Source organism: Miscanthus floridulus, chromosome 8 (assembly GCF_019320115.1).
Source record: "Miscanthus floridulus cultivar M001 chromosome 8, ASM1932011v1, whole genome shotgun sequence".
Lineage (NCBI taxonomy): Eukaryota > Viridiplantae > Streptophyta > Magnoliopsida > Poales > Poaceae > Miscanthus > Miscanthus floridulus.
Genome location: NC_089587.1, coordinates 2283102 through 2306176, shown reverse-complemented (window position 1 = coordinate 2306176; position 23075 = coordinate 2283102). Strand labels below are relative to the sequence as shown.

The following is a 23075-nucleotide window of genomic DNA, read 5'->3' as shown; positions in this document are numbered from 1 at the left end:
ATCTGTTGGAGGTTGATTTGGGGTCTCTTGCTATCTTCCATAATTCCAAAAAAATAATAAGTAAATCAATGAATTTTTCAAGTAAAAGTTGGTGGCATATTTGTTGGGTTTCTCCAACCATTTTCAAAATCTCGTTTCCAAAAGATACTATGTAAGGCAATTTTGCATTAGGAATCTTAGACTATTTCCAAATCATAGCCGATGGGTGAACAATGGCTGATGGAAATGAGCAATTGCAGATAGCGCAACTCGCCATGAGTCTCTATGCTTACGGGTTACGGGTGAAGATTCATTCGAAGTGCAGTGTGAACTGAACATCACTATACTGATACATTCGGTTAAAGTTCAAAGTGCAGTGTGAGCTGACCATCACTGATTCTCACTGTATATATTGATAAATCTGACAAGAACTACTACACAGCTATTGATCCATTGAATGCAACCGGTGAAAGTTGCAGTTAGACATCAGTAGGAGATAAACAGAGGAAAAAGAAAACAACAATCCCCTGAGAATTCTTATCTCATCAGGATTCAGCAGAGAGACCTGGATGCTAGCATATACTCGATCACATTGCTCGTAGAATTGGCGGATCTCTGGTCTTGCAATCTGATCTGAGGAGTGCCTTCGAGGTCATGGAATGTCAGCTTCATTGCCTTGCCAACATCAGTTTGGACTTTGGAGTGCTTCTGCACATCAGTTGGCAGTAAGGGAGCCTGGAACGCAAGTGCTAACATAATGTGGGCAGCAGAATTGTCTATCTGATCATTTGGTTCTTGGAATTGGAAGAATCTATCTTTGAGACAGACAGGCAGACAGTGAAAGAGTCTGAGAGAGCAACACGATGAGAAAAGCAGAGCAACCCCTGCTCACTGGCCACTGGTTGTGTGGTTACCTTCATTTCCTTCTACTGAGTACTGAGTACTGGCTACTTGTCGACGGCGAGCTGCTGCACCCTGAGCTCCAGCTCCCGGATCCTCGCCGCCCACTCGGGCCTTATCACCACAGGCCTCACCTCCCGGACTTCCACGTCGCCACCCGCCGGCTTCTCCTTCCCCTGCCGCTGGCGCGCCGCCGGCCTCTTCATGTCTTTCTTCTTGTTCCTGGCGGCCTCCTTGGCCGCGGCGGCCCTCTGCAGCGCGCGCAGCACGTCGGACCCCCGCAGCTGGGGCGCTGGCGAGGCGGGACGTCGGGGGGAGGGCGTTGGCGCCTCCTCGTCCTGCTTTTGGCCGAAGAAGCCGTCGTCGACGTCGGAATCTGAGCCGCCGCCGTCATCGTCGTCCCACGAGCGTTCGCGGCGGGAGCCTCGGCTCGAGCGGCGCGGCTTGGCTGAGACCGCGGTGGGCGCCGGCGCGCGGCGGCAGGCGGGCGCGTGCGGGTGGGGGTACAGACTAGGGACGAGGCAGCGTGCGGCGGAGAACATGAACATCGGATGGGATGATAGTGACGACGGACGAGGCGTGCAGGCTCAGGGGGCTGAGGCTGGACAGGATCGGTTTTTCTGCAGACAAGTCTTCAGTTCCCTGTTCTAAAGTGCACAAAGTTTCCGTGTCTTTTTATTGACAAATGATATATATATATATATATATATATATATATATATATATATATATATATATATATATATATATATATATATATATATATAGTCGGCTATAAAATAAGTTATTCTATAGCCACCTCTATTTACGATAATTTTATATACTAAATTACGATAATGTCAATACATATTTATGATAGTTAGGTTACTATAACACACGGGAATATGTACCATAACGTTATGCTAAGCCACTTAGCAAGGAGTTATTATAATCTCGTAAATTAACATAGTAATTATCGTAACTCAAAGTGGCTACAGAATAAGTTATTTTGTAGCCAGCTACAGGGTAGTAGTTCTATATATGAGATTATATTCAGTAGCCAACTACAAAAATAAGTTATTTTATAGCCATATTTATTTACGATAATTTTATATACTAATTTACGATAATGTCAATACATATTTACGATAGTTAGGTTAATATAAGACATGGGGATATTTACCATAATATTATAGTAAACCACTTAGTAAAGAGTTACTATAATCTCGTAAATTAACATAATAATTATCGTAACTCAAAGTAGCTACAGAATAAGTTATTTTGTAGCCAGCTACAGGGTAGTAGTTCTAATATATATATATTGAGATTATATTCTGTAGCCACCTCCATTTACGATAATATCAATATCTATTTACGATAGTTGGGTTACTATAACACATGGAGATATTTATCATAACGTTATAGTAAACCACTTAATAAGAAGCTACTATAATCTCGTAAATTAACATAGTAATTATCGTAGCTCAAAGTGACTACAGAATAAGTTATTTTGTAGCCAGCTACAGAGTTTTATATATATATATATATATATATATATATATATATATATATATATATATATATATATATATATATATATACACGCGCGCGCGCGCGCACACACCGTATTTCTTTGTGTTTTGAAACCGTGTTTCATTTAAATGGTGTTCGATTTTGCATGAAGCACTACACAATTAGGGATGTGCTTGCGGTGGCTTGTGTAACTAAAATCAAAATGATATAAGTCCTTGTAAACTTCCTCGCGGGCCGCTTGAAGGCCAATATAATATAATACAGGTGGGGAACTCCCCCTGAAATTCAAAAGAAACTATGTTTCATTATCTAAAAAAATTCTCACCTGTCTCCACTCGCTCTTATCAGTTTCACAGTCATTTCTTATTCTCACTCTTTTTCTTGGATCCTTCAATCCATTGTTATCGTTTTTTTGAGAAGTTAAACATACTTAACTTTCACTAAATATATAAAAAAAAATATTAAAATTTATAGTACACAATTAGTATTCGGCCTGTTCGCTTGTCAGCCAGCCCAAACCAGCCAGCCAACAGTGTTTTCTTCTCACAACAAACCAGCACCAGCCAGTCCAAACCAGCTCAGAAACCAACCAGCGAACATGCCGATTATTAGACAGATTGTTGAATATGTTTTTATAATAAATTTATTTAGAGATACTAATGTTGTTAATGTTTTCTATAAACTTAACCAAAATTGGATAAAGTTTGACGGACATGCATCCACGGTGATAGTTAAATTGAGACTTATGGAGTATTCACTGGGGTCATCAGCCAAACCTGAGCTCATGCACGTTTGTGACATGACTTAGGCTTGGCGAGCATGTGTATACAACGATTCCTACGAATACATAAGTAGAGACGCGCGGATCCTATAAGCTCGTTCTAGTCGTCTCTAAAACCTTTTTCGTAACAGTGGTAGGATAACGTGACCGAATAAAGAGGTCTTGCCCATCATATGGCATTGGTAGAAAACTCTATGTCTATTTGTTACAATCTACAAATTATTCAATCTTTTTCTGATTGAGATGAGATAACTAGTGTAGTTGAACAAAATATTAAGGTCATGTTTGGACTGTGTCTACAGGTTACTTAACATGTCCCAAGTTAGGCACATCATAGTTTCTTATGTGAGTGTTTGGTTGTTGCTTTTGCTGCTACAATTTTAGAACAATTATTCACATATGATAAACTCACACGGTGAGTTCACCTATCATTACATGAGGTGCAATATGAGGTGCAATGAGGGTCTCACAATTTGTTAATAGTATCTTCAACACTATTTAATAAATAAGTATGTTAATATATAGTGTCGGGTTATGATACCTCGGGTATCTCAAGATATCGATTAGTCAGCCGCTCGGGGGGCCCATGGTACATGAGCTGGTATAAGTCCGAACGACTGAGGCCCAATTAAGCTACGTGGACCTAGGTCAAACACCAAAGCGGGAGTCGGCCACGACCTCTTCTCTTTGCCTTCACCGCACGCCACGCAGCATCACACGACCTCTCCTCCGTCCAGACCCCTGGGAGGAATGGGGAGAGATCGGACTCTGCCAGGCGCATCCGCTCTGACAAGAGCAGGCATGCCGCACTGACCCCGCAAGGACCGAGGGGACAACAGTCCCGTCTGTCCGGTCAGACGCCATCCCTGCGCCACGCAGCGAAGACAAGACAACAACACCAAGCAGTGGCAGCCACTACGATGACCCACCATTCAAATACATCCCAACGAGACGGGCGTACGACCCCTTGCTCGGGATGGGGTTCACAACAGCGGCCTTGATTTTTGAGGTCATCCAAACCAACAAAAGCCACGACCCTCGAGCTCGAGATCGTGGCCACCAGCTCTACAAGCAGCAAGACGACCAGCGACCTAGGGCGACTACCAACTTCCGTACGATGATCCTAGGAGATCAAGAGGCGATGACGAAGGCCACGAGCGAGACCACGGCGCATAGGATGGCTGGCAAATCACCACCATGCCTACAGTGCCGCCACAACCGGAACAATAGCACCACGCCACTCCATGCCACGACGTGGGCACAAGACCATGATGACAACCACGCCCCGGCGTGTGCTACGCCATGACAAGATGGTGTTCCTTGCAACCAAAGATAGCTAGTTTCCTCCCTCAGGCTCACGACTCCTCGGTCGGGAGAACCTCCTTCTTTGTATGTGACATGGCCCCGGACTCTATATAAGGACAGCCAGGGCACCCATCCAAGGGATCAGACCCCCAAAACCTTCATTCGGGCAATCCATCTTCTAGCTCTAGCTTCACTCTCCTACCTCTTCCATCATTCTTGCACCCCCATTGTAAGAACTTCAGGGCATTCAAGCGAGAAACACGCACTCAATCTTCTCTGAGACTGGACGTAGGGCCCCGGCCTGAACCAATATAATTCCTCATGTCTTTTGGATGCTACCATTGTTTTCTTCGAGCAACGCGATAATCGTATAAATTTACTAGTCGGTCTATGAAACACCGACATATAGAACTGTAGATATATCTCCTAATAAACAGACGTTAAGCCCTTGTATGTCTCTAAATAAAAAAAGACACTCCACACGTAAAAACCTTCATATTCTATGCTCGCTCATGCGATATAAGGGGCAGAGACGGGGGCCGGGGAGGGCCCCCTGAATGTGAAATTTTCACTGATTTTTTTAAATTCAAATAAATTATGAAAATTTAACACTCTTGACCCCTCTAGCGTAAAAAACAAATTCCTGGCTCCGCCCCTAGTGATACATACTAGGTATCAAATATAGCATGTAGTTTGATATTTAACAACAATACTTATATATTGCAACTAAATGAAATGATATAACTTTTTACTAGTGATTAATAAGGGCTTGTTTGACAGGGCTCTGGCTCCTCCCAAAATGGCTCTAGCTCTAGCTCCTCTGAAGGAGCAGCTCCTCTAGAGGAGCAGAAGCCGTTCTAAAAAACGTTGGCAAAACGGCTCCTCATGTTTTGGCTTCTTTGACCAAGGCCTCCACGGCCTTCATCTCCACCTCCTGGGCCGACAGCCTCGCCGCGATCATGTCGGCCTCGGTGGTCCCTGGGGCTCCGGCCTTCGCCATCGTGGCCTCAGTGGTCCCGAGGGCTCCGGCCTCTGCCATCATGGCCTCGGTGGTCGCGGCGGCGCCTGTCGCAGCGGCCTCGATGGTCCTAGGTGCCCCGGCCTCTGCCGCCTCGGCCTTAGAGACCAAGAAGGCCTCGACCTCGGCGGCCTCGGCAACTGAGGACACTTCGACCCTATCCGACTCGTGGGCCTCGCCCTCATGGGGCGGAGGCGCACCCTCCACCGCCTGTGTTAGGGCCGCCTCGGTAGCCCCTCCTTGGGTGGCCGGCTCCTTTGGGTTGGCCCTCGCCGACGCCGCGCCACGTTGTAGGGCGGCTTGCGCCTCCGCCACCCAGTGGGCGGTGGAGCCAGGGTTAACCTTGAGCGCTTTTAGGGGTGCCAAGGTAGGCACCTCCGTAGGTCGCTTCTGGCTAAGGACAAAACATTTACAAGGTCAGCACAAGACAAAAGAACGAACGGAAAGCACTGCGGCTCCACCAAAAATACATCTACCTCGAGCGGGGCTACAACCGCTTCGGCATGGCGACCCTTGTCTGCACAGGCGGTGGCGGTGGTGGCGGTAGAGGCACGGCCTTCGTGTCCATCGGCGCCGGTTGGTCCTCGATGGACCCCAGCACCCCCTCAGTTCTCTACGGGGGCAGTTGCGTCACCCCCGCCGCCACCTGCTCCACCGGTGCCATCGAGCCCACCGGGCTGACGGCACGCTTGCCCAGCGCCCACGCCTCGGGCGTGTCGGCCTCTGCCCCGGGGCAGGCAATTGCCGACCCCGGGACAGCTCCTCCTCCTCCCCCGGGGAGCGCCGGGCTGCTTGCCGATGCCCCGGGCACCGTCTCCCCTATGTCAGGGAGATGGTCCAGGGGACCCCACCCCATCTCACCCTCGTCATCCCCATCCGAGGCATCCATCGATAGCGACGGCGATGGGGACTCCTCCAACGGGAGGCCGTCCTTCCTTTACTGCCGGTGACGCTCATCTAGTTTCTCGCACGCAAGAATCTGCTTCGTGCGCTTCGCCGCCTTGGCGTCCTTCTGCTTTTTCTGTGCCTCGACGTGCGCCCGGTTGATCGCCCGCCGCCTCGCATCCTTAGGAACAGGCGCCAGAGAGGCTCGCACGTCTCTCATCCCCTGCAGGAACAGTGTAGATAGGGAGGTACTAAATGATGAAATGGTCATCATCCACCCCTCTGGCTCGGTAGGCGAGCCAAAAATCTTCAAGCCATATACTGGGGTTTGTCTCTCTGTTGTACTTGGCGATATTGGTGGGCGGTCGGAAGCACTGTGGAAACAGCGTTCTCTAAATGCGTTGGCCAAAGTCCTATGGTCCTAGGCCATCTAGGCTAGGACTTCGGTCATCCGGCCGACGACTGTGCCTGGTGTGCGTTTCACCACTCCCCGCGATGGTCCGGGCGGGGTCTGTGTTGCCTACCCTTATTGTCGCTCAATGGACATCATCTTCATGCCGGGACCGACGCCGGTTGCTGATGATGCTACGAGCATCTTGGTTTGGCCTGAGCCACTCGTGCATAGGTGGTCAGTGCGCAGTAGGCACTAGGTCAGGCCGAGGCATAGATACGGCCTCCAGTGCCATGCTTGGTGGCTATAGCGGTGAGCGGGTGGAACGATTTGTCTGGTGCGTCCCCACTACCCTGGTGGGGAGAGAGGTCGTGAGCTGGTGTCATGACACAGAGCTCTTCGCCTATTGAATGGCAGTGGTTTCCACAAGCGCCCAAAGGTTTCGGTGGACCGCCCGCTCCTAGGGGTCGATAGGCTTGGGGACGCCGCGCAAAAGCATCGCCATAGTAGCGATGTTCTGGTTGGCCTGAGCGAACTGTGGGGGATCGTTCCCTCCATCCATGATGTTGAGCTAGACCTGGTGGATGCAACCCTAGGCACCGCTCACTGGATTACGCACACGGGGCACAGTGTGGTGCACCGAGCATGCCAGCCTAGGTGGCGGTTGGCTCTACCGCCATTGTTGTAGCCCCTCACTGTGCTCTTGTGTAAGCACGAGGGCCCCCGTACGAGGGTCCGGTGGGGTGTGAGTCTTCAAGGACTCTGCTACCATCGATGGTTGTCCCAGAGCATCCACCATAGTGTACTCCTAGGACGGATGGTGGCTAGGTGCCACATCGTCGATGCTGGAGCCGTCACTCTCAACCTCATCATCTACAAGTTTGTAGAAATAGGTGGGAGCATAGCTCGCCATCCCCACAAATTTGGATGTGAAAGAAGGCGGCGTTAGCATTTTTTGAAGCCCTAGGTGTACGCATCTACGGGGGACATGAGGCCATAGGGGAACCGGTCGTATGGTGGTTGCAGTGCGGACAATGCGGTCCCTCCAGATAATCAGCGGAAGATAGTAAATAGCAAGTAAATAATGACATGTACATTACTCATAGTGGGGTTTGAGCAGAGCGTTTGCCTAGAATGAAGCGTAGGTGCCTCATCATTGAAGTCATCGAGTGTCCTAGAGCCGATGGGGGGCGCCCCTCCGATGGGCGCTGGAACAAGTGCCTCCTCACGGAGGTGTAGTACACCGAGCTAGTCGACAATAAAGTCCACGCTTCTGAAGAGGAAGGACTAGGATGGCTCGAAGATAGGTGGAACACACATCCCAATGGGTGGGAGTGCAGGGAACTCCAATGAGCTGAAGCGAGTCATATCACTTGAGTCCGCCATAGCAAAGATGGTGGAAAAGTGGGCCATCCAATGACCAAAAGTGTGAACGTACGACGTCTTCCCCATGGATGGTGCCAACTGTCGGTGCAGAAAGTGACCAACACGTAAATATTTATAGTTTTGCCATATGTTGTGATCGGATGTGGCCTAGCACTCAATAACACAAGGTTTATACTAGTTCAGGCAACATGCCCTACATCTAGTTTGAGTCGGTCGGTAATTTTATTCCTAAGCCTAGGTGCTCGAAGTTCGCAGTGGGGTTACAAATGAGAAGGAGAAAGATAGGGGTACAAGAGGTTTGGTCAGACTCTGGTCTGAAGGGCTAAGAGTGATGGAAACTTTTCTATGTGCTGAGTGTTCTAACGTATGCTCGAGGTCTGAACCTGGTGGTTCTGTTGTTGTGTGTTGAATCGATCTAAGTGAACTGATCTATTTTGGGAGAGCGCATTCCCTTTTATAGATGAAGGGGACAGCCTTACAAGAGAGAGTGTACATATGCTAAGTCTTGTTGCCCATGCCATCGGGTACAAGATGATTGTAGACGCCCATAACACTGTTAATGTTAGATGCATATGGGAGGTTGCATCGTCTTCTTCTGGTACGGCAGACGTCGGTGCCTGCCATACTGTTGATGCCTAGAGGTATGTAAGGGGTTTTATCGTGCTCGTCTGGTATGGGAGTTACGGGCGCTCATAACACTATAGGGAAAATATTGGTGCCCACAACACTAATTGGGTTCTAACATGCCTAGAAGGTTGTAGGAAACTCTTCTGACATGTCCTGTCGATATTGTCTGTAGGTGTACAGGGTATGGTCCTTGGTATTAAAGTTTGACTTTGAGTGCCCTGCCTTACTTGCTCTGTTTGTTTCTTGGTCCTCACCGAGCGGGCATCCCCGGTCGGTTGGTCCCCGTTGGCTCTGACTATGCCAGTCGGAGAAGAGCTATAAGTAGGGGTTCGGTGCGTCTCCGGTCGGAGATGCGGGTTAGAGTTTAGAAGCGGTGTTTTGGCTAGGCCTTTTGGTCGGAGAGGCGGGCCAGATTCGAAAGCGAGCGTTGTTCCTCTTTGTCCAGGCCTTCTGGTTAGAGAGGTAGGTCAGAAGTCAGAAGCGAGCACCGTTCCTCCTCAGCCAGACCTTCCGGTCGGAGATTGGATCGCCCCTCTGGCCTATCGTTTAGGTATTTTGGGCCGGCCTAGGAGTTGCACATCGTTCGCAATGTAGTCTGCTAGGCTAAGCCTTTGTTGGGAAGCCAGTCTATGAGGGACCCCAGGTTTATAAACCCGACACCACAGCTATCACCCTCGCCATGGCGGACGCTATGACAGCAGCAAGGACCGAAGCCCAAGCCTTGGCCTACCGGGGCCTCAGGCCTTCGGCCGACACATCCACAACATTGCCTTCCCACCAATGTATCGGCCACCAACCAACATCTCAAAGTACTCTAGGGAGACAAACTCTGAACTATGGCTTAAGGATTATCGGCTTGCCTACCAAGCCAGTGGTGCATATAATGATGATTTCATTATCCGCAACCTTCCACTGTTCTTACCCGATTCGACACGAACATGGTTGGAACACTAGCCGTCAAACAGAATCTAGATTTGGGTGGACCTGAAGGAGATCTTCGTGGGGAACTTTCAGGGCACATACGAGCACCCTAGGAACCCATGGGACCTCAAAAACTACCGACAGAAGGCCAGTGAGACCCTCCGTGGGTACATCCGATGTTTCTTTCGGTAGTGCAACAAGCTACCTAATGTCACCGACATGATTTATAGGGGCTTTCCTATCCGGGACCACCTATGAGTCTCTGGTTCATAAGCTAGGATGTAAGGGTCCATAAACCACCAAGGAACTCATTGACATCGCCACCAACCACGTCTCAATGGCAAGGCGAGGCGGGACGAGAACATTGGCGAAGGCGCCTCCAACCGTCCTGCCAAAAAGAAGAACAAGAAGCAATGACACGAGGGCTCTCTCATGGCCACCGCTAACCATAGGGGTGGTCAGAAGCCCACGGAGGGCACTTTGAACCACTTCGAAAAACTACTTGAGGGGCCATGCACAAACCATGCCTTCCCCATCAAGCATCTGTACAAGGACTGTGCCCTCATGAAGCAGTTCTTGTCTGGAGGCTCCAACAAAGGGGCGCATGGGAAGGACCCTAACCCTACCATGGACAGCGCCGATGGGAAGGATGATGGCTTTCCAACACCAGATGGCGGCCTCATGATCTTTGAAGGATCAAAGGCTTATGACTCCAAGTGCCGCCAGAAGATCACGCGCTGCAAGATCTATGCGACCGAACCAGCCACGCCTGCCTTCCTCCGGTGGTCAGAGTCCGCTATAACCTTTGATCGGACTGATCACCTAGAGAGCGTCCCATAGCTAGGGAGATACCTGCTCGTGGTCAACCCAATTGTTGGCATGAAGTGGCTCACCAAAGTACTGATGGATGGAGGCAGTAGCCTCAACATCATGTACGCCGAGACGCTCGACGCTATGGGCATTGACTGAGCACGCATCTGGCCAACCGGAGCACCCTTTCATGGCATCGTGCCTAGAAAAGCAGGCCATGCTGCTCGAGCAGATCAATCTACCCATCACCTTCGAGGGTCCATCCAACTACAGGACGGAGACCCTCACTTTCGAAGTGGTGGGGTTCCATAGAACTTACCACGCCATCCTGGGACGACCGTGCTATGTGAAGTTCATGGCTATCCCCAACTACACCTACCTCAAGCTAAAGATGCCAGGCCCAGGCGGGGTCATCACTGTTGGCACCTCCTTTCAGCGCGCCTACAAGTGCGAAGTCGAGTGCTGTGATCATGCCACAATGATTGTAGCCTCCAGAGAGCTCGGTGGACATCAGAAAAGAGGTCACCGAAGAAGCACCCGACCCCAAATGGTCAACTGAATCCTTTGAGCCACTAGAGGGCTCGAAGGAGGTCCTCGTAGACCCTGAGAGCACCAAGGGTAAAACAGTATTCATTGGTACCATGCTTTCCTCTGAATAGGAAAGTGCACTAATCGACTTACTCCGCGCCAACAGAGACATCTTTGTGTGGAAACCCTTGGACATGCTAGGTATTTCAAGGGAAGTCACTGAGCATGCCTTGAAGATCCACCTAGGCTCCAAGCTAGTGAAACAACGCCTATGTCGCTTCGATGAGGGGAAACGCAGGACCATTGGCAAGGAGATCGCAAAGCTTCTGGCGGCTAGATTCATCAAGAAAGTCTACCACCTAGAGTGGTTAGCCAATCCCGTTCTTGTACAAAAGAAGAGTGGGAAATGGAGGATGTGTGTTCACTACACAGGTCTCAACAAAGCATGCCCAAAGGATCCATTTCCTTTGCCGCGCATAGACTAGAAAGTTGACTCTATCTCAGGCTGCAAAACCCTCTGCTTCTTTGATGCGTACTCTAGGTACCATCAAATCATGATGAAAGAGTCTGACCAGCTCATGACATCTTTCATCACCCCCTTTGGATCATTTTGCTACATCGCAATGTCGTTCGGTCTAAAGAACGCTGGGGTTACGTACCGGCGTTGTATGCTCAAGTGTTTCAGAGACCTCATCAGGTGGACCATTGAGGCCTATGTTGATGACATCATGGTCAAGTCCAAATGGGCTGACCACCTCATAGTCGATCTTGAGCAGACCTTTGCAAAACTCTAAGCAAACAGCATCAAACTCAATCCTGAGAAGTGCGTTTTTGGGGTCCCAATGGGCATGTTGCTTGGTTTCATCGTCTCCGAGCATGGCATCAAAGCCAACCCGGAGAAAATCTTAGCCATCACTAGGATGGGCCCAATTCAGAACATAAAAGGAGTACAGTGGGTTATAGTGTGCCTTGCCACGCTCAGCCACTTCATCTCACGCCTCAATGAACGAGGTCTCCCCCTTTATTCACTTCTGAAGAAGGCCAACCACTTTGAATAGATGTCTAAGGCCTAGGAGGCACTTGACATGGTCAAGCTGCTTCTGATGAAGGCCTCAATCTTGGTTCCTCCTATCGATGGAGAACCCCTCCTACTCTACATTGTGGCCACCACACAAGTGGTCAGCGCTGCCCTAGTAGTGGAGCGGGAAGAAGAGGGGCACGCCCTCAAAGTACAGTGCCCTGTGTACTTCATCAGCGAGGTCTTATCCAACTCAAAGACCCGCTACCCCAAAATCTAGAAGCTTCTGTATGCCATCCTCATCACCAAGAGGAAGTTACGGCACTACTTCGAGTCACATCTGGTGACGGGCATAACATCCTTCCCCCTCAGTGAGGTCATCCAAAACCAGGATGCCACGAGAAGAACCGCAAAATGGGCACTCAAGCTGATGGGCCAGGGCATTGCGTATGCCTCTCGAACGGTCATCAAGTCTCTGGTGTTGGCTGATTTCATCATGGAGTAGATCAAGATCCAAATGCCACCAGCGGTCATCGACCAAGAGTACTGGACGATGTACTTCAACGGATCATTGATGAAGAAGGCCACTAGCGTAGGGGTGGTCTTTGTGTCACCCCTCGAGGTACACATGAGGTACATGGTCTGTATCCATTTCCCCTCCTCCAACAACATGGTTGAATACGAGGCGCTCATCAATGGCCTACGCATTGCTATCGAATTGGGCATCTAACGCCTTGTTGTTCGAGGAGATTCCTAGCTAGTCATCGACCAAGTCATGAAGGAGTCAAGCTACAACAACATCAAGATGTTAGCATATTGCCAAGAAGTATGCCGGTTGGAGGACAAGTTCAATGGCCATGAGCTCAATCATATCCCGAGGCGCCTCAACAAGGCGGTCAACACGCTTGTGAAAGCAGCATCCGGCCGAGAGCCAGTGCCAATGGACGTCTTTGCCAGCGACCAACACAAGCCCTTGGTTCACCATGAGGGGTTAGAATAAGGCAAAGACAGTCCATCCAATCCAGGCCCGGGGGCTGACCAACCTTTTGGCTACGTCTAGCCCCAAAGTCATGGAGCTCAAAGAGGACCCAGTGATAGAGCCCGACCCTCTAATCAACTGGCGGACACTCTACCTTGACTACCTCTTCTATGACACACTATCGATGGACAGATGGAGGCTCGACGGCTTGCACGTCTCACCAAGTCCTTTGTTCTTGTGGAGGGCGAACTCTACAAGCAAAGCCACACCAAGATCCTATAGTGTTGCATCCCCATCGAACAGGGGAAGTGTTTATTGAGCGATATCCATAGTGGGGTCTGCGGTCACCATGCCGCACCTAGAACCCTGGTCAAAAACGCGTTCCAATAGGGCTTCTACTGGCCCACCGCTGTAGCCAACGCCGAACGGATCGTACGCACCTGCGAAGGGTGTCAGTACTACGCTCGGCAGATTCACCTACTAGCCCAAGCACTCTAGACGATCCTTATCATGTGGCCATTCATGGTCTAGGGGCTCGATCTGGTTGGACCTGTTAAGAGGGCACCCTGAGGCTACACCCACTTGCTTGTCACTATAGATAAGTTTACAAATAGATAGAAGCTCGACCGATCTCCATGATCGAGTCTGAGCAAGCCATGTTGTTCTTCCTCGACATCGTCCATCACTTTGGAGTCCCAAACTCCATCATCATGGACAATGGCACGTAGTTCACCGAAAAGAAGTTCCTTCAATTCTATGATGAATACCACATTCGGGTCGATTGGGCCGCTGTCACGCACCCTCGAACGAATGGGTAGGTCGAGCGCACAAATGGCATGGTCCTATAAGGCCTCAAGCCCAGGATCTTCAACTGGTTGAACAAATTTGGCACACGCTGGGTCACCGAGCTTCCTTCAGTACTCTAGAGCCTGAGGTCAACCCCTAGTCGAGCCATCGGCTACACGCCCTTCTTCATGGTCTATAGTTCCGAGGCCATCCTCCCAACCAACCTCGACTATGGAGCACCAAGGATCAGGGCATATAATGAATAGGGAGCCAAGGCATCCCATGTGGATGCCATGGACTAGCTGGACGAAGCACGCGATGTCGCCCTCCTCCGCTCGACCAAGTACCAACAGGCGTTGCAACAGTGTCACAGCCAACGAGTGCGGGGCCGAGCCTTCAACATCGGGGACCTGGTCCTCCACCTCATATAGAGCAACAAGGACCACCACAAGCTCTCCCCACCATGGGAGGGACCATATGTAGTTGCAGAGGTGCTCCATCTAGGCGCTTACAAGCTCAAGACCATCGACGGCGAAATCTTCACCAATGCCTGGAACATCGAGCAGCTACATCACTTTTACCCTTAATAAACACACACTTTTTCTTATTAGTTTTGTTATCCAACTCCCCAATTTTTCAGTAACATCTGACCCCAGCAATGGCGAGGGGTTGGATCTCACTCAGGGGCTGATATGAGCGTATCTATCCGACAAACATTTTTTGGTGCCTTTCCCCCTTTTTACGTTAGGACCTAGGAGCTATGTCTATGGGAACAAGCTCTAAGTATAACTGGTCAAACTATGGGATACCTATGCCCCAGCGGCTATAGTGTCTTTGCTCACCAGCATAATCAGAATTGGCCCTTCCGCACTCCGAGCTTTTACGACCTTAACAACAAAAAGGGCCAGAATGCACTAACTCTTTATGCAAAAAGGGGAGAAGAGCTGAGAGACCATTTGCTATACCAAAATTCAAGAGCTTGTCCATTTATCATAAGTTTTCTCTGATTGTCCTATCTGCCTAACTAAATTCTTGCATAGGATGTCCTCATTCTCTATTTCCATAGGAAAAACTTGTCTCAATAGGTAACACGAGTCGATCAGACGGCTTGGCCACTAACGAGAAATGGGTAAGGAGCAGATTGGATTTCGCTCATATCTGGTGAAGGCTTCTCGAACCCATCACTCTTACCATCGAAGTAAAATCGGTACCTGGGTCGATCGAACAGCTCAAAACTGCCACTGAGAGACAAGCACCCTTACTTACGTACTTTATGTATTAATTTCGATACCGAGCCTCTGACCCTAGCAACGACAAGGGGTCGGACATCGCTCGGGGGTTGGTGGGAGTGTCTATTCGCTAGACTTTCTCTTTGCCCGACCCCTCCTTGTGTTTAAAAAGTGGAGGCATGGTGTGCGGGCACAAAACTTTGAGTAAACCTGGTTGGACCGCTAGGACCCTATGCCCCGGCGGCTACGGTGTTTTTGCCCACCAGCGCAATTAGAGTCTTTATCTCCGCACTCCAAATCTTAACCTCCACCTTCTTAGGAAGGGTATAGAGGGGCCTACCTATGGAATCTCCATCAAGAAAAGGCTGTTAGGTTGCCCAAGTCAATCAAATGACTTGGGCCACTGCCAAATCACAGATACGAAAGAATGGCAGGCTCATGCAGGTTACACCGGCCTCGTCACAAATGTCGGACCCAAACCTCGCACAGACACATCCGATAAGAACTCTTAGAACTCATCACTCATGCCATCAAGGTAACATTACCAACACCCACTATTTCTTTATATGATCATTCATTCAATCATTCATACACATCTAAGCATCACATATGCGATTACTGCATCACAATGCTTCGCGTTGCGTCATGAAGCGGTAGTCATCTCATTTGATATGAGCGACAACCCACCGAGGTTCGAAGGTTGGCCCATGAAGGGCTCGAGGCCGCCTCATGTCAAACAGAGCTAGGGGAGAAAAACCTCGAGCCAAGCCCACAGAATCTCCATTGAGGAGAGGCCAATGAGCCACCTGAGCCTATCGAATGGCTCATTCATCTATCAAGAGGTAGGTTAAGAAGTAGTGGAATGCCACATGAGGGCTCTACCAACCCCGTCAGCGGATGATGGATCCGGATTCCACTCGAACATGCCTGTTAGCGAGCTCGCTAAGTGTGACACTCAAGCTGTTGAGGCAAGTGTCATTAGCTCAGCCTCTCCGGTTGTGGAAACCGAGGGTGGGGTGACACATGAAACACGTCTGAGCCCTACCAAACCCCATGGGGCTCAGGGGCTCGAGCCGCCCGATCCTAGATCGAGAGACCAAGGTTCCAAGGCTGACTCACAAGGGGCCTGAGGCTGCCTCGCGTTGAACAAAAGCTAGGGGGAAAACATAGATGAGCCCTATCGGACTTTGCACGTCCCGCCTAAAAGCGGACAAGGTCATCTCAACCTTCTCGTTCGATCCAAACCTCCAGCCGAGCCCATAGAATCCCCATTGAGGGGGAATCTATTGGAAGGTAGGTTAAGGAGCAATGGAATGCCACATGAGGGCTTTGTTGACCCCGTCACAAGTGATGGAACCGAATTCCATTCAAACATGCCCATTAGCAAGCTCATCGAGCGTGTCACTAGAGCCATCGAGGCAAGTGACATTAACTCAACCCCTCTGGTTATGAAAACTGTGGATGGGGCGACATTCACAAAACACAAGCCGACTCTCGACCGAATCCCCGCTACGCGCGGGGGCTCAAGGAAGGTTGGACTTGTGAGGAGACCAAGCACATAGTCATAGAACGATAGTTAAGATCCTAAGGAGGGGGTACGTGTGAATATAAGAGATACTTTCTCCTACTAAGTTTTGCTATCCTCTCCTCGATTTTCAGTGACATTCGACCCCAGCAACGGTAAAGGGTCAGATCTCACTCGGGGGCTAATAAAGGTATAAGTACACCTTTTGAAACAACTATCATGTCAGACCTCTTCCTCACGCTAAGTCTGGTGGCAAGGTTTGTGGAAACGAACAACTAAGCATCCCTGGTCGGACTGCAAAAAGCCTACGCCTCGATGGTTACGGTGTCTTTGCTCACCAGCATGGTCAAAGTTCTGCTCTAAAAACCTTGAGCCCTATGGTCTTAACAAACAGAAGGGTTAGAATACATGAGCCCTTTCTTTCACATACAAAAAGGGAAGAAAGCAAGTTCAATCAAACAAAATGAAGTTACGAATTTAATTTTATAAGGGTCAACACTTGTTCATAGATTACAATAAGCATTCATCCGGACCCCTCGGGGTGAGAACTATGTCTTCGACTCTGTCCGCCAGGTCCCACGCAAGAGGAGCCACCACCGTCTCTATTTCATCCAGCTCGGAGGCTTTGTAGCCAGGTGCGAAACCGAGGCTCATCGTCTCCAAGTCAATGCTGTCTGTGTAGTGTGAATGAGCAATTGCAAAAGCTTGGGTGATCCCAACGTGAAGAGCTTCCCTCTTGTGCTGGCGCACCCATTGTCACAGAACCGACCAATTTATAAGAGCACAAGTACAAAAATAATCACCGAAATGATCAAATTTTCGCACTTGAGCCCATATAAACCCGGTAGTCAACTGAAACCACGAAGGATTTCAAACCAACTAGCATACAACCAAGATCACAGTAATTCAACATAATATATCGTATGTTACAACATTTCACAGATGGTTTGCAAATAGATTACAACACCTCAGAGTCATCGTTATTACAAAACAGGTCTTGTAAAGTATGCGAAAGCAAATAGTTTAACTTACACACCCGAGTTCAAATACAAATACTGGTGGGCTGATCACAACCCGCAAAAGCATTCAGATAAGAGAAACAGAGATCATGCCCATGATCTAGTCTTCGTCACCCACCGGGTGGAGATAATACTTATAGAAGCCCTGATATAGAAGGTCATCTACAACAAGAGGGAATAAACCCTGAGTACGAGAATGTACTCAGCTAGACTTACCCATCGGAAACCAAAACAAATGACACCAAGGATCATGCATAGCTTAATTTAGTGGATCTGGCTGACACTTTCTTTTTAGGGAAAAGCATAAGTAATAATGATCAACTCTTAACCTGAACTAGCAGTGACTTTTAGCCATTAACCTGTCATCTATATTAGCACTTGTACTAAGCAATCATTTGATTAAGATGCAAACATTAATAACCATAGCAGGTATAAATCATGACTTAACCTGCAAAATCAGAGAACCACTCTGCCATGAGTGCTCGGTGACTTAACCCGCCCTTGGGCTTATGCCAATGGCTCTCCGCACATCCTTACTTCTATCCAAATTGTGAACCCCTGCCGTGACCCTAGCCTGAATCGAGCTACTAGGCTTCGCGGTTGAAACAAGTTATCCGACCAGCTAAATGTTAGGCTACGTTCAACATGACATAAGGATGTACAACGTATCAGTCCTTAAATGACACAGACGGAGTCACTATGTCTAAACCTACACAAGACTTCGCCCGATCTTAATTCATTATTAACATGGTTCTTTTCCACGATAGCAAATATAGCCAACCGTGATCCACCTCATCCTAAAGCTTGCAGGTGACAGGAAATCACCTAACTTCTACCGCACTAAGCATGGCTAAGAATTTAACCCGTTCCTGAACTTAAATAGGATTCAAGTACGATATCTGGACAAGGATGAATATATAATGCAACAATTGGTTCCAACCAATTCCTATACTTAATGCATAATCAACAATAAGAGACACTCAAGGTATTTGTAAAAACATGGGAGACTTAGAATGCTCTGGGGCTTGCCTTTTAGGAAAGAGGATGGTTGGTGGTCAGGGCACTCGGGCAACTCCTCCTCGGCGGCTGCTTCGTCGATTTCCTACACCTCGGGCTCCTCCTCCTGGCTGGCTCCCTCAAATTCCAGCAGCGTTACTCCCTCCGGCACACCTATTGCATGTATGCGCATGATAAATATCATGGATGCACATGAACAAAGTTAGAAATGCTCAAGGAATGCACATGCTTACTGCAGTCCGCATTTTCCGACTTAAGCTCTATTCAAATCACTTTAACTTACCAAGTTTATACAATCTAATGTATAATTGCTCATCTTCAGTTAAGGACCTAGCACCTGCACCTAAGCATGTTCTCAAGTTAGGCTAACACCTAAACACTCAACAAGATTATCGTAACTGATCACACACAATCATTCGTATTTCAGCAAAACAGGAACTCATATAGCGGTATAGTAAACTGACCAAAACTGGAGATCCACAAATTGAAATGATAGGCAATAAGACAATTTGGAAAGCTTATAAAATTTCCTACAATTCATTTTCAGACCTCAAGGCATGATTCCAAACTTTACCCAGTCGAATTTACAGAACCACATAATCAGGTCCAACAAGATAGAGAGCAAGCAAAACTGTGATCTAACTTTGAATGACTGTAGCTCCTAAACTACTAGGCCAATTGCCACCAAATTTTACCAGAAGCTAGATACATAAGTTATCTATAACTTTTGTATTCACCATATTCCCAGCAAACCAAAATATCATGGGAAACTTTGTAAAGTCCTGAGAACTGTCCAGAAAGACATAATGCCAGGAAATATTTATTAACTTATGTTGCAAACAAACAATTGGACAAGACCAACTCTACTCACTTATCACACATGTCACAAGAACCCCATAAAGTAAAGTGTTCACCACCAATTCATTTCTTTTAATGCCTTTCTTAATTTATTTAATTAATTAGGGGAAATGGTAAACATATATGAAAACTACACCGTTTAATCTATAAAAATTATAGTAGGTACCACATACTTCAAGTAGACTACTATAAAAATTTCACATCATTTGAGCAAGTATAACATCCAATAAAAAAATGACAAGGCATAAAGGCTTAAAATGACATAATTGGGAAACCCTAGTGAAAAGTGTCAAGCAATAGATTTTATATTTTTCCTAGCATCCTTAAGGTACTAGGACATTCCCCACAAAATTTCATAGTCATTCGATTCATAGATAAATTACAAAAATTCACACAAGGATCATTCCATGATAAAAGGAAAATCTATAACTCAAGAACCATACATACAATGACTCTCAAATTTTTTCCAAAGCTTCTACTAAGCAAGAATAGCTCACCAACAAAATGGCATAATTTTTGGAGGATAGGAACTCAAGATATAATTTAAACAATTTTGCATGCATTAAACAACACATTTCAAGTTCCAATTTAATTCATCCAAAAATTCCACTACAAGTGTTCATGTTATATTTTTACTAAATACTACACTTCACTGTGATCCTAACAAAATTGGAACCATCCAATTTGGAGCTACCAAACTCTAGATATAGATTTTACAAAATAGCATCAAAACTAGAATTAATTGAATTGGCTTTTCCTCGTCGACGCGGAGGGCTCACGCGGTTGCGTCGTCATTGACGCCATCTCCGAGCCGAACTGCGTTGAGGGATATATGGGGCATGGTGAATGTCTCCTCGGAGCATGGACGGCGGCGGCCATGGCGGACAACAAGGATGCCCGACGGCATGCCGGCCAACTCCGACCATGGTATCACCTAGCGAAAGGCGCTAGAGTTACCTAGAGACCTAACGCAGAGATAACCTAAGGTAAGGGCGGCTAGGGTAGTGCCGGTGAGCTTGGCCACACGCATGGTCACACGACGGCGCCCCAAGCATCATGGTGGCAATGCTGTTTTGGCTCAATGGCGGTGAATCCTAGGACTACGTCTTCGAGGTAGACACTATGGCTCATAAGGGTCCTCATGCATGTGCTAGAAGAGGTAGGAAAGGTTCAAGGCGGCTGACCATGATGAGCTCGTGCTCGCAGCCATGGCAGACACGGTGAGGCGCATCGAAGCGTTCCTAGGCACACGCTCGGTAGCGTCTAGAGCTATTCCTACCAGAGCATCAGCAAGCTAGCACGGTGCTGGACCAGAGGAAGAGGCAGCGCATGGTGCAATGGAGTGCCATGGCCACGTGAATCGCAAGCACGACGTGCTCCGGTGAAGTCTCCGACGGCGGAAATCAAAATGTGCCTTACCAACGGTTCAAGGGAATAGAGCGAGAGGTTCGGGAGGTGGAGTGGAAGAAGATGCGGTGATGGCCAAGATGAATTGGCCAAAAGCACGGCATCGAAGGCGAGCTATGGTGGCAAAGTGAGCGGCGTCGGCACTGGCGAGCAGCGGCGTTGTGAGAGAGAGTGAGTGGGAGGCAAGGCACGTGTGGGTGAGCGAAGAGGTAGCATGCGTCCTCCACTTCATGCCGGCTAGCGCGCAACATGGTCAGGGCCAGCTGAGTGCATGGCATCCATGCGGCGGTAGGGCTCTGTTGCCGGTCGGCACTGTAGCGCCTGAAATTTCCGATTCAGTTACTGATCGTGCTGACTAACAAGCGTTCTTTGACAATGCATAACTCCTAATCGGCTCAGCCAAATTCTAATCCAATTGGACTACGTGATAGAGCTAAGTGAGTACTCCAAATGACTCAACATGAGCTCGAGCTAATTCGCTATGGATTTCCATCTACAAGGCTCCAAAGTCGTCTTCATGAAACTAGAAAGCAGTTCCAACACTTAGAAAATTTCTAAGTGTTGAAACAACACTGATTTCTGGCTTGGGGGCCCAATTTGAACATGTTCTGCACATTTTCATAACTTGGCTCCTAAACAAAGTTTGTTCCTTATAAAATTTGCTAAAACTTTGCTTTAGGTTGCTTGGACATGCAAATACTCTAAGCTACACTTTTTAAACAGTCAAACTCAGGAGCTCTAGGGGTCCATAATAGTCAAACCATGACTTGGAAACCTAATTAGGCAAAATGATCAGCATGAACATTGTTCCTAATGACATTCTAAGTATAACTAAGGTTCTTAGGGGAATAATTAGCCACACCACACATTGGTCACACCAAAATCAAGCATCACAGGCATTGAAACAAGAAAAATAAGTGACTTTGTTACTTCTGTTTCAAAACCATGTTTCATGAGTTTGTGGCAATGTACTAGCTAACCATGTTTCACTAAAGTGTGTTGCACATGTTGCACTTGAGTGTAGGGTTACACACTATTCATTTCCTAAAACAATCACACATAGAATGTAACAATATGTTGCAATGTTTTAAGGGCATGTTTCAGACAATTCTAAACTCATGAATGGATGAATGATGCTCATGTTTATGAAATACAAGTGCAAATGTGGAAGCCAAACACCAGGGGTGTTACAGCCCTCCCCTTTATAAAAATCTTGTCTTGAGATTTGACAAGCGTACCATTGTTGATAGAATTCCTTATAACTATCCCTTAAATAATCTTCTCTTTCCCACGTTGCATCGTGTTCGCTACCCTGATTACTCCACATGACCTTGTAAAACTTGACCACATGACTTCGAGTCACTCGCTCCTGAGTGTCAATTACTCGGACCGGCTTTTCTTCAAAGGTCAAATTAGATTTTAACTTGATATCCCCCAGTGGAACTCTCTCTTCAGGGATGCGAAGACATTTCTTCAATTGGGATACATGAAAGACATTGAAGATGGCACTCATCTCCGGAGGTAATTGGATCTTGTATGCTAACTTACCACTTTATCCAATGATTTCAAATGGACCGACATATCTCGGCACAAGCTTTCGCTTCACACCAAAGCGTTGGACACTCTTCATGGGTGAGACTTTCAGATAAACGAAGTCTCCAACTTTGAACTCAATAGGTTTCCTACGATGATTAGCATAACTTTTCTGCCTAGCTTGAGCTGCGGCCATATGGGTTTGGATAGTATAGACTTGTTCTTCAGCTTCTTGAACAAAATCAATTCCATAATATCTCCTTTCACTGGCTTCAACCCAATTCATCGGGGTTCTACACTTCCGGTCGTACAAAGCTTCAAACGGTGCCATCTTTATACTCTCCTGATAACTATTATTGTAAGAGAATTCAGCTAGGGGCAACCACTTTTCCCATGAACCCTTAGCCGAGATGACACATGCTCTCAGCATATCTTCTAAGATTTGATTCACTCGTTCAGTTTGCCCATTGGTTTGAGGATGATAGGCAGAACTTCTTACTAACTTAGTTCCTAATAATCCGTGTAAGTGCTCCCAAAAGCGAGCAATGAACTGTGGTCCTCTATCAGAGACAATAGTGCGAGGTATCCCATGAAGTCAGACTATCAGATTAAAGTATAACTCCACATAGTCAATTGGATGGAAATCTATGCGGATAGGAAT

The 23075-nt window shown here is 47.7% G+C and overlaps 1 protein-coding gene across 3 annotated transcripts; it reads right to left on the bottom strand.

Annotated features, from left to right (window-relative positions):
- Positions 1-326: 326 nt before the first annotated feature.
- Positions 327-1487, bottom strand: LOC136470872 (uncharacterized). Of its 3 annotated transcripts, none has more exons than XM_066468603.1 (2): positions 894-1487; positions 327-794 (listed from the first exon to the last, which is right to left on the bottom strand). In XM_066468603.1, the coding sequence occupies exon 1, from the start codon at positions 1425-1427 to the stop codon at positions 927-929; it is 501 nt and encodes a 166-aa protein (XP_066324700.1). In that variant the 5' UTR covers positions 1428-1487; the 3' UTR covers positions 327-794; positions 894-926. The 3 variants fall into 3 exon arrangements, with proteins under 3 accessions (XP_066324700.1, XP_066324701.1, XP_066324702.1); XM_066468604.1 differs by having other exon boundaries at positions 327-687; XM_066468605.1 differs by having other exon boundaries at positions 327-684.
- Between the last annotated feature and the right edge of the window lie 21588 nt (positions 1488-23075).

Excerpts from the sequence above, each read along its gene's own strand:
- LOC136470872 (XM_066468603.1), bottom strand. The coding sequence starts at position 1,427 with ATGTTCATGTTCTCCGCCGCACGCTGCCTCGTCCCTAGTCTGTACCCC.